General features: G+C 38.4%; 1 protein-coding gene across 1 annotated transcript in view; it reads right to left on the bottom strand.

The window, feature by feature from the left end:
- DDX10 (DEAD-box helicase 10) overlaps positions 1-12,745 on the bottom strand; it is a 334,053-nt gene that overhangs the window by 86,135 nt on the left and 235,173 nt on the right. The window contains exon 16 of the mRNA XM_045018285.1: positions 9,737-9,793. Coding sequence (XP_044874220.1) covers positions 9,737-9,793 — 57 coding nt within the window. The remainder of the gene's footprint in view (positions 1-9,736; positions 9,794-12,745) is intronic.

Consider the following 12,745-nt stretch of genomic DNA (forward strand, 5'->3'; position numbering starts at 1 on the left):
ATTTTTCGCTTTCCCTTGCCCATTAACAAATAGAACACTTGCTGTTTCTCCTCTACTTGCAAATACATATTGGGTCTTCATCAGAAGCTTCCCAAAAAACTGCAATCCAGGCAACTGAAACAAAGGAAAACAGCAGCTGGAGGACAAAGCAGATGCTTTTCTACCCTGGATTTGAAAGTAGAAAGTACTAAGACATTAGATGAAAATCTGCAAACCACAAGTACGTAATGTGAAACATTACAATTGTTGGAAAGCTTGAAGAACTTAATAGAACAAAGGACGTGTATCTACCTATGTCAGCTATTTGCTTATCAGCTTGCTTGGCTCCCCAAGTGTATGCAGCTGCTTTCCCATGAATATCTCCAGGGCATTTAGTACAAAGGGTCAACAGATGTATCTTGTTTCCCCCTCAGAATGATAAATGTATCCTGTGTACCCTATTATCCCCTAAAGATGCATTTACAGGTTCTATAGGTCAGCAAAATGACATAGAAGGATGTAGGCTACGTTGTTTGTTACTGGTTATAAAAGGGGCCTGTTCGGCCTTGTAAGGTGTCTCTCTCTTCTGGCACTAGCCGATGAGAGCACCCGCTCAGCTGACCGATCAATAAAGGGAGTGGTACTCGTCTTCCTGTACTCCGTGCCTCCTTGGTGCAATTAGGTAAGCTCCTGGGGGAAATGAGCCCTTTTGGCTAACACAATCTACATTCACAGAATAGACCTATCATGAAGATAACTGTGTTAAATCAGTTTCGATCTGTGATACTAATACTGCCACCTGAGATCATTCACACTAAAAATCTTTCTCTTCACTGTAAACATGTGAAGGCTTCTTATGATTCAAATCAGCACGGAGAGTGAAACAAGTTAGTTTATATCCAGTTAACATTTTTCTGGTTGTCTGGCACTAGTACAATGCTGCCAGGTTTGAGTAGAAAATGTGGTTGGAGGTAAGGTGAGTGATTTTTAAAATGATCAAGCGAGCCACACAGTCCAAGCTGAATGAAACACAAAAAGAAAATTGTATACATGCCCTATATACGACTATGCTGGCACTTAATCAATGAGTGTAATAAATATTTTAAAACTAAACACAGTAATATATTGACAAACAGTGATAAGAACTAGATTTGTAAATTCTTCCTGAGGCAGAGTAACCAAGAAATACTTTTTACTTAGATTGTAAGTTCGATGGGGCAGGGACAGTCTTTTTTTGCCCTGGCACAGTGGGGTTCTGGTTCATGACTAGGGCTTCTAGGCACTATGGTAATACAAATAAACAACCATAGATATTTTTATCTTGATAGTGCCCCACTTACTAAACAACTGATATCACAGAAAATGACAAAGCAGAGAATATAAGGAATTGCACATCAACTTGAAAACCTGAACTGCCCATAAAGGGTAACATTTGGGTGGTTGAGCCTCAGCTTTAGGCCTTGTCTACATTAAGAAAATTTGTACCAGAGTAAAATCAATTTAGGTACAGTGGTTGAAGCCCCTGACAGACCCATTGCACCAGCACAAAGAATTAAGCTACACTGGTGTAAACCCCACTTTGTACTAATGCTGCACATCTACATGTGCATGTGCATTTTAAGAACCTATAATTAGGCTTAAATCAATGTAGCACCAATTAATTGTATGTAGACAAGGGGCAACATTTGCAAAATTGCTTAAATTTCTTGAGTCTACAGCTATGTCTACATTACAAAGCCTATGCAAGTATAGCCATTTAAATCCCAATGAAAGTCAAAGTGGCTTAGGCTCTCAAGCACCTAAATCACTTCTTGAAAATTTTACTCCAGGCCTAACAGTGATGATTATTTTTCTTTTGACACCTGATTATTAATAGATATTTCTAAGTATTGCCTATAGCTAGTTATGAATACCAAGTTAGCAATGTTCTCTCACTTTGTTAACTCCACAGTCATATTGCAAAAATGCCGTAATACTAGCTGCAGCTGAGATTAGTAGAGTTATATAAACATATGCAAAGCAAAGCAACAAATCGATTTTGAGTACAGCATGTTTTGAATCTACACCACTGTGCTCTTAACAATTCTAGCAAGCCTATCACAATCTGGTTAGCCTCAGAAATACTAACAAAATAAAATTGACAGACAGTTGAGAGAATTAAGTCCTTTAAAATAGATATTCTTTCACTACAGGAAAAAATATCAGGAATATTGATTCTCATGAGTAAACTGTGGGAGCTAAATGTCACGTAATAAATTAGGAGTTAATTTTGTCATTGACTTTATAACAAAGAGCACTGACAAAAATATTATGTAACCAAATTCTAAAACCAAGATGTTTTTTTAAAAATAGAACTATAAAAATAAGGCTCTTGAATCAATACTGGAACACCTAGCTAAATGATTTACTGTTCAAAAGATTTTAATCTAATTCATTGGGAGCTGCTGTATGCTTTGAAAATCAGGTCATTTATTTAGGAATCGAAATAAGGATTTAGAAGCCTGATGTGAGGTACTCATTTTTATAGTCTAGGTTTAAAGTTCTTTGGCAATCAATCTTGTGTAATGTATATTTTGATACCTCCTAAACCAGCATTCGCAGTCTAGATTCTAAAGCGATTTATCAAGACTTCTGACTAAAAATGCTACTATAGAAATACATTGCAACTTCAATGCTGGTCAGTTTACTGGTCCCTGAACTGCCACAAAAATTATTGAAGACACCTGTCTCCTTAAGGAAAGTGTGGATTTTCCTTAAATAAAGGTACTGAGCCATGAGAATGACATTTATTTTCTGACTTTCAGAAGATACATTTTTCAAGCTTTTGAAAAACAAGACTTCTGAAAACAAGGAAACAAAGTGTGTAATTGAAATATGAAGGGGAAGTCCCCAAAGCGCCTATAAAATGTCTTTAAAAAAAAAAAGCTGGACCAAATCTTGCAGTGAAATATACTGGATTGACTGTTAATTCACAAAACAGGTACACATTACACAAGAGTGAAAGTTTATCTTTACTGATCCAGTGAGCATCCTCCTTGTTCTGGACTTTTAGGGAGCTTGAGGATAGGTCAGTCTCTATGTCTGTTCAAACCTAAACCTCTGCTGAGCCTGCAAAGGGTGCCACATTTGGGTTGGTTGATCACCAACTCATTTCACACTGAAAAATGACCATTGATTAATGACTTTTGATTAATAATGACAAGTGTTAATTTTGGACTCGTGGAAATGGTTTATATTCAATACCCTACACTGTTTAGGTGATTACATTGGAAAAAATTGTGTGTCTACCTCTGATTAAAAAAAAATCAATCCACATGACTTCTTTGTGGCAAGATCCTATCAGTTTACTATGTGCTCAGAGATTTAGGTACAGTAGCTTTAACTTGATCATACACATTTGTAGTGTCAAAGAAGTTGTGGTCTATTATTAGAAGCAATTTTAGTATCATATTAATTGGAACCACCTGGAAGAATTTACTTGTAAGTGAACCAAATTAATACTACTTCATTGCTTGCTCTTATTTTATTTTGTGTACACACACACACACACACACACACACACACCATAAACCCTGTCCCCATCCAAAGGGAGAATGCACAAGAAACTACATGAGAGCTAATTTCTTGTCACCCCCTGTGGCTGTTCCAGGGGAAAGCTGCAATCTGGCCCTCATTTACTAACCATTATTGAGTATACAAAATAAAATAAGAGCATTAAGAGTATTAATTTGGTTCATTTATGAGTAAATTCTTCTGTTGTCTCTTATGCGGATAGATTCCAAATTAAATCACAGTCATGAGTGAGACACGCGCGCACACACACACACACACGCATGCGAGAAGTACAAGGGTCTGACTCCAAAACCCTGCCAATACTCCACTATGTGCGGGGATCTCGAATTCCTCCTTCATTTACACTTTTCCTCCACACTCTCCATTCTAATACCACATATCTAGCAGCTGCAAGGGATCTTCAGAGCCTCTACCCTCACCTTACACAGGTGCTCATGAGACAGGCTTCCTGCAAAGAGGTGGGACCTCCAGGCTCAGAGAGTGTTTTTGCTCCAGCCCTGCGCCCCCAGGCATGGGTTCCAGTGGCTATGGAATTTTCAGCACATCTTAAGAATAAGATTCCACCCCAAAGGAGTCCCTGCATACGGGGACGGGGATGGGCCCTGGCAAGTAAGACCCCTCTCCCTTTCCCTGCATTTGAATTTTGCAATTTGGCATGAAGGGCTCTGAGGCACATCAGACTGATCATGTCAGATCATTTGGGGAGGAGAGGTAGAAGGAAAGGTGCAGAAGGAGAAAAGGCAGGGCTCCCTGTGTTCCTTTTGTTAAAATCCCAGCAGAATATGGCTTATAAGGCAGAGGAAGTAGCAGTACAAGGTAGAGGATTCTAGTGCACCCTGTAGTGAAGTGCCCTATCCAGATGTCTATGTCTAAATCTGCCACTTTTCCTTCTCCATTAAATATCTGTCGCCTGACCATTTGGATGCATTTTGTCCATGTTCTCCCACCAAGACCCTTGCCAACATTCAAAGAGAATGCAGCAAAATTCTGTTCTCCATTGCTCTCTGAGATAATCTTGGAAGGAGATCCAAAAGCCTAATACACTTATAGGTGTGGAACTCCTCTGTTGGCAGGGAGGAAAAAAGGTGGTGGAAAAAGCAGGTTCATATTTATTATCTTGATGCTGATGCCAATCTGTATATAACACTTTGAAATTATTCAACAAGAATTCATTCCTGTGAAAGAGTGTCTACGATGAGTGAAAGCTTGGATTTCACTCATATATTAAAAGGAGATGGCCAGACCACAATTTAGTGTTCTTCCTGGATAACATTCCACTCCCTTTGGCTTAGTCCAATGACTTGACCTTGTCACTCAGACTTACCTAAAGGGGGGAAACCCCCTGTTTGTTAGTGCACAGGGACACCAGCTTGAGCACCTGGCTTTTCAGAAGATTCTCTATTTCTTGGGCATGAATTGAAATAACTTGTTCTTGATGTGATGGACACTATCCTTTTCCAGGCTTTTCTGATTTGCTTTGAACTCCAGCACCACTCAGAGCCCATCAAAAGTGTGTCCTGTTGTATTGCAAGTTATCCACATTGATAAATACTGGTGTTTTGCAAGTTACCCAAGAAAGCCATCTTGCTCGGACTCTATGCAACATACGTACACACAAAATTAGCTTTTTGTAGGGCTGAAGTCATTTAAGAATGTGACCATAAGATAATAATGGATGAAAGATAATTGATGTAATGACCCGAAGAGGAAAGTAAATCCAAGAAATATAAAACCTCAAAGTATCAGCCTCGGTACACTTTTAGTCTTATTCGGTCTGCAGGGCACACACAGAATTGATGGCTGAGCATAAACAGAAGTTACTAACACCATCCTCAATCAAACCCTCAACACTTGTCAGACATTTTAATTAAGCAAAGAGTATGACAATCTCAATACAACGTGCCGAGAACATGAACATAGTGAGATCACTGCCTAATGCTTAGCAAGACTGCTCTCAGAATGACTGAGCATCAATAAGTTTCAGTAGCACGAGCCAAAAAATATGTACTGAATGGCAGCTGAGTTCTGTGGTTCCGTTTTAATAGCTAATACAAGCCCTGCAAATGGTCATTGTCACTATGGGGGGGTTACAAGGGTGTCTGCGGCCACCTGACTCTGAAGTCCTATTCTGGCTCAGCAACCCCCCTGCTCCCTAGTGCTGCTTGCAGCTAATGCCTAGCCTCTTTCTGGAGAATGATTATGCCTTCTTAAAGGACCAGTCTTCATTATCTGTATTATGGCAAGAAAATCGTATCTGGAGTTCTATAGAGCTATTCTCTGTACAAACACACAATAAGACAGTCCAGACCGCAAAGAACCAACAATCTAAATAATCGAGAAGTGACACGAGTTTCCTGAAATCACATACTAGGTCAGGGACTGAGGCAGGATATAAAACTATCTGGACTCCTGGTCAAGTCTTCTCTCCCTGAGACCCCATGGAAAATTCTCAAAGGTTCAGGTTTTCAAAACTATTTCATATTTCAACAATCGTTCTTAAAACCACTTTCTTGCAGCACTAGAAACCTGGCATTGTGCTAAGCCATGAGAACTAGAATGCTTAACTCACTAAACAGAGTAAGCAGCAGAAGAGAAATTTCCAAGATGGTTTCATTGCAGCTAACCCAGCTGTTCCTTGGGATCTTTAATAACCACAAATCATCAGGACCTTGATTTTAGGTCTCATCTGAAGTTTAAAAGACTTTTTTTTTTTAAAAAGGGTCAAGTGATAGACTATCAAAATTTAGTGTCTTCGTTTTTGCTTCTAGTAATGTGCAACATATATATTAATGGTAATTAACAGCAGTATATTTATGTTTATAATAAATTTACTAACATCTCAGTACTTTCCACTTTTTTGTCTTCTTTGATTACGTACACAGAGTGTACTGTCAACCAGTCAAAAGACAAAGCAGCTGCCCATTTATTTCTGGTGTAGTGAATAAAAGTATGACAGGTACTGTGATGTTATCAGTACTAAGTGCTGCTAAAACACTTTCCTCAAATTAAAACAGAGCAATTATAAATTAATCTATTAGATTTATCTAAACTAATTTTTAAGAGTGAATTTCACAACTGAATTACATGCATGCTGGTGAGAAAAAAAAAGGTGAAGACGCCAATTACTCTTCCACATAATGGACTCATAGTTGTGAAGTGTTACAAAAGCCTAGTTCGGGTCTTTCATTTGATCCTGGCAGCTAGTGCACTTAAAGCCGATTAAAGGTCACATGTACTGAATTTTTCTAAAATAGCTTTAATCCACAGGCAAGACAATAGGTGGACAATGAACATCAGTGACTGGATCCCCAGATCACAAGCGACCGCTGGGCAGACCCAAAACGCGCTGGGCTGATCCCATCACAAAACTCTTTGGCCAGAAATGGAAAGAACTCACAACAAAATGGAATGGTGTGGCGTCGACTTGCGTTTGTGGAGGGACAGACGAGGACAAGCCGGACAAAGGTGAGGTTTAAGAAATGAGGAATCTTCCTGATAAACTAGTTTCTTTTGTGTGTGTGCATTTATGCATTCATTATAGGTGGAGCTGGTAGCACTGCCTATGGTAAGGTTGCTCAACAAAATACAGCTGTTGGGTTGCCTTAGTAAAAAGTTTGAGAATCACTGGCCCACAAAGCATATTGTAAAATGTAGAGTCCATAGTATGTAAGAGCGAGAACTCCTGATCTAAGCAGCACATGTTTTTTTAAACTGCAGTTCCTTTTTCAACAGTGTATGTCTATTTTTTTTCCTAGCATTTTAAATCTGAGAATCCACACGGGGTTGCTTGAGCCTGACCTTGTGTGAACTGTGAAAAGCTTCAGATGCTGTCATTTCATCTGTGAAATTTTCTGGACTAGGGGACATTCTAAATTAATTCCTCAGGATCCAGACAGCCTGGACTTGCCATCTTTATACATTATCTGCTACTTCCTATCACTTTCCAGACCGAGAGTACAGGCTCCAAGTTGTCAGCCTATCCCACTGGAAGCATTTTCTCTTCAAAAGGTCAATGCCAAGATATTCAGTGAGAGCCACTGAAGCGACATGACTCCACTGCACAGAGCACTAACAAAAAACATCCTTTGTGTACTTAAAACCAAAACTTTAGCTTATGCAACAGAGCTATGTCAGCCTTAGAAGCTACTGCACAGATGGTGGTTGCAACAGACTTATGAAGAAGAAACGCTGTTGACAGAAAATAAAAAAATAGCAGCTCACTCAAACAGTCACACCTCAGAAGCAGCAGTGGACTTTCCAAGGCCGGAGGGGGTGAGGGGAAGAGATTCAGTCTGAGACTAGTTTCAACACAGGCTTCCCTCTACCTAAAACCTCTTAGACATATAGGCAGACTAGAATCTTTCATAGCTAACACAGGTTTCCATTCAAATACAAACTGCAGCTAGTGGGTTGCCTTGGTATAAAGTTTGGGAATCACTAGTCCACAAGACACATTGTAAAAGGTGGTGTCCATTGTACGTAAGTGCAAGAACACCTATAAAAGTTCTGGGTATTCAAATTTACTACTTTCACTAAAATGGAGAAATCCAGGATCAGAACAACTTGCAATGTTTAAAACTTAGGAATGGATTTTAAGACTCCCTATGCATCCACGCACACACAGAGCAAAGGACATGAGAAACAGGACTGGTGAAAATGCAGCATAACACTGAAGATATAAACACAATACAGATCTGAGAGAGGAATGATACCACCTTACACTTTTATCCTGTAAGGTCTTCAGAGCAGGGACTGATATTTAATCAATACTATACAGTGCCATAAGTATCTATAGCACTACATGAATAACTCAAAGTGGGTGGAAACTCTCTTTAACCGCATATCAGTTTTCCCTGAATTGATTTTAATAAAATAAGGAGAGAACACTTTGAAGAACCAGAGAAAGGGAAATATCCACATAAACGGATCCCTTTGTACTTGCAGAGGCTGCATTTTTCATCTTTTGAAATATCATGGATTTGCTTTTTATCCCTTAAGAAGGTGTAGAATTAAAAAAGCAATACAGTATTCATAAATGTTAAATACTTTGATTAGGATCAATACTTTATTTCTGTATTTACATTTTGCTAATTGTTGATTCTGTAAAGTAATTTCCCTACCAGCCTTCCACATTCACACTTAAAAATATACATATTTATATTTTAAATTGTATGCAAAAAAAGTCTACTCTCTGATTTAGAAGTCCATGATGCCGAGAGCTCTCCTTTCAAGCTGTCTTTGAAGATGGAGCGATACTTAATACTCAGCATAACCAGGCTTTTCATATTATACTGTAGAGTAATTACTTCCCACTTCAGCACTACAACATGAGTTATCATCTCAGACTTGTACTCCATGTGCCATAGCCAGCTTGGAAAAATCTGACAGAGACCATTATGGGTTTACTCAAGGGAGTCTGATCTGTGATAACTGCCAAGAACAAATCATGACTATTCAGGCATAGCATAATGAGATACAGTATGAGAAATGACATACATTATTGGGCCTGTATAGTATTCTGGAAAATCATTGTAACTGAATTTCCTCAGATTAGCACAAGTCGAACCATACACAATATTAAATATGCCAATACAAGATTGTAACTGCACATATACTATATGCTCATAAATACTTCAGAGGGTCTTCATGCAATAAATTTCTATTTAAACAGAGAAAATTCTTCCTGAATTTTGTAACATGAAGGCTAAATGAAACCTCACTGCAAATCTTACAGGTTGCCGTGCTACATGCAGAGCCATAGGCATATACAAGCATACAGTAATCAGATGAGATCACTTTACATCTTAAAAACTGCAACTGGCTTGATATACAGCATAAAGTGAATGCCTCTCCCAAAGAATGCTCTGGGCATAGAATAAAACTGCAGAGAGAGAAAACCAAAAGAGGAGAAAATAAAAACAAGTAACTTTGCATCATCAATGGGCAACAATTTCCTCCACTTAGTGCTGTACCACAGCTAGCTGTCACACCAAAACAAAGCAAGAGTATGGGGATGAAAATGACAAGCAAACAGAAAAAATCCTTTAAAATGCTACTGTATTAGAAAAACCCTGTAAAAAATAGTCAGGTAAAACAACTGTTTAATGAGAGAAAGAAGAGCAGTCTTTAAATTACAGTTCCAGAACTATAATCATTGGTCTATCAAAACAATAAAAAGCCTTACCCTCTCACTTGTCCCGCTGGCTTTTCTTCTCTCAGCCTTTTCTCTCAGCCTTTTCTCCTATGAGAAACAACAAGATGCATTATAATTTTGAAGTCATACTCCCATTTTATCTTCAAAAAGTAAAGTAATTTTAAAAGTTGAACTACCCTGTTTAACCCATTCCTACTGTGTGTGTCAGTAAAATAAAAACAATGAATACATATCTGACTGAGGCACTATTCATTCATCTTTGTCCTGCCAGGGAAGGTTAAACATAGTGCAGATTAAAACCATAATCCTCTCTACAAGACAACATGAATCTTTTAAGGCAGTTGTTCGCAGAGGTCTTCCGGGGGTACATCAACTCCTCCAGATATTTGCCTAGGTTTACAAGTTACATAAAAAGCACTAGCCAAATCAGTACAAACTAAAATTTCATATAACTTGTTTATACTGCTCTGTATACAGTACACTGAATGTAAGTACGATATTTACATTCCATGGTAAAAATGAGAAAGTAAGCAATTGTTCAGTAATAGTGTGCTGTGACAAGTTTGTTTTTTATGTCTGATTTTGTAAGCAAGTACTTTTCAAGTGAGTTGAAACTTGGGGGTACACAAGACAAATCAGACTCCTGAAAAGGGTACAGTAGCCTGGAAAAGCTGAGAGCCACTGTTTTAAGGAATGATGCAATTAAGCATTCTGATAGTATTTTTAACAGGTTATTGCATTTAAAATGCTAACATGGCATTGTCAAGTTCCATGTTTATGGTTTCTCATTGACCTCACATGAAACCTCAGTTTACAAGTAACATGATCATAGAATATCAGGGTTGGAAGGGACCTCAGGAGGTCATCTAGTCCAACCTCCTGCTCAAAGCAGGAACAATCCCCAGACAGATTTTTGCCCCAGATCCCTAAATGGCCCCCTCAAGGATTGAACCCACAACCCTGGATTTAGCAGGCCAATGCTCTAACCACTGAGCTATCCCTCCCCCCATAAAGCAAACTGCCTTCTTGCCAAGCCAATAGAAATTATAGTTTTCGCAACAGTGAGCGTTTGTATCATCTACAAACTTTCCATGATTTTTTTTCTTCCATGTGATTAATAAAAACATTAAACAACCTAGGATCAAGAACCAGTCCCTGCGGGACCCCACTGGCACACATCTATTTGTTGGTGATTCCCCATTAACAATTAAATTTTGCGACCTACTAGTTAGCCAACTTTTAATCCATTTGATGTGTGCCATGTTCATTTTATATCTTTCTAGTTTGGTACTCAAAACATCATGTGGTAACAAGTCAAACCCCTTACCAAAGTCTAAGTAAATTATATCAAGATCATTACCTTTATCAACCAAAATTTCTAATCTCATTTAAAAAAAAAATCATGTTAGTTTGACAGGATCTATTTTCCATAAACCCATACTGATTTGCATTAATTATATCACCCTCCTTTAATTCTTTATTAATTGAGTTGCGAATCAGCTGCTCTATTATCTTGCCCAGGATCCATGTCAGACTGACAGGCCTATAATTACTGGGGTCATCCTGTTTTACCTTTAATCACAGAAATCCATCATGTATTCTTTTTTGTGTCGTGCATTTTACAGAAAGAAAATGAGAACTGTTTAAGAATTTTAAGAAGTGGGACTATTTCTTGAAGTCTTAGAGGGATTTTAAATTTGTTAGTAATAATTTTCTTTTATGGAGACTGGGATAGTAGGATTCAGGGTAACTGGGGAACTCAGTTTTACCACTGGCGGGAAACAGAAGTAAAGGCAATTGTTACAGAGGTTCATTCCATTCACAGATGAGCAAGAGAATCAGGAGAAGGAGCTTTATGCAAGGTGTGTGGCAGGTGTGGGTGAGGGTCTGGGGCTTATGCAAATAGCTAATTCAGGGAGCAGTTTTCAAATGGGATACTGATGCCAGCACTGAGAATTATATCATGACAGTAGGGACCATGATTCAATACACCCTAGTAATTGGTATATACAGCGGTATTTATGATAAAGTCTTGGCTTCTTTCAAATTTTTTGCAATATGAAATACAACAGAAAATGTTTCCTCCTTCAAATATAAGCTTTCTAAAATTTTAAATTTTGCAGTCATCTGAATAACTTATCCATTAAAAAAAATCAACCAACTTAATTTATTACATGCAGAAAGGAAGAAACCACTGGACAAACCCACATAAGTGAATTCTAAAACTAATCCAGAGCAAACAGAGCAGATTTTCTACCTTTCTCCCTTCCCCATCAGTTCTGCAGCAGTATATGCTATTTCTTGCTTTTCCAGCAACCCAACTCTGTAGCTCTTTTCAATATCAGTATTTTTCACACACAGAACTTGCTACTAAGCATGTATTAAATTGTCCACCCTTTCCAGTCCAATTTCTAAACTATTTTGTTATGCATTCCTGGCTCTGGATCAGTGTCACTTTCTCAGTTCTATGATAAAACTACCTGCTCCCTTTAAAATGTTATCTTGAAAAGAAGGTGGAAGAGACTAGAGTGATATTAACAGGGAGCTGGGAAAGTGAGATGGCTGATATCCCACAGGGCAGGCCAGAAGAGATTTGAAAATGAGTAGCATAGACTTTTCAAGAGAAGAAAATTCTACTGTATATGGAAGAGACAGTGGCTCAACACTGGCCCCTGAATCAGGTTGAGATGAAAGCAGAAGCTCATATTCAAGGGAGCTACAGCAGTATACTGCAAAGAAAGGGCTGAGAAAGCACAGGGTTGAGAAAATGCATTAGAGAGAAGGACAGATGACAGCATAATATATAGGATAGTTTATAAAAACAATGGAGAGAAAAAAGGACAGTAACAATAGTAGGAGTGGAATTAGAACTGAGGGAGCAGAAGATAAAAGCAATAGCATGCAAAACTAGAGGGGAAGCTTTGTATGAAGAAAATTGCTGCCATCAGCATCTTAAGTATTGGAAATCATAGAATATCAGGGTTGGAAGGGACCTCATCCAGTCCAACACCCTGCTCAAAGCAGGACCAATCCCCAGAC

The sequence above is a fragment of the Mauremys mutica genome, chromosome 1, assembly GCF_020497125.1.
Source record: "Mauremys mutica isolate MM-2020 ecotype Southern chromosome 1, ASM2049712v1, whole genome shotgun sequence".
NCBI classification, from domain to species: domain Eukaryota; kingdom Metazoa; phylum Chordata; order Testudines; family Geoemydidae; genus Mauremys; species Mauremys mutica.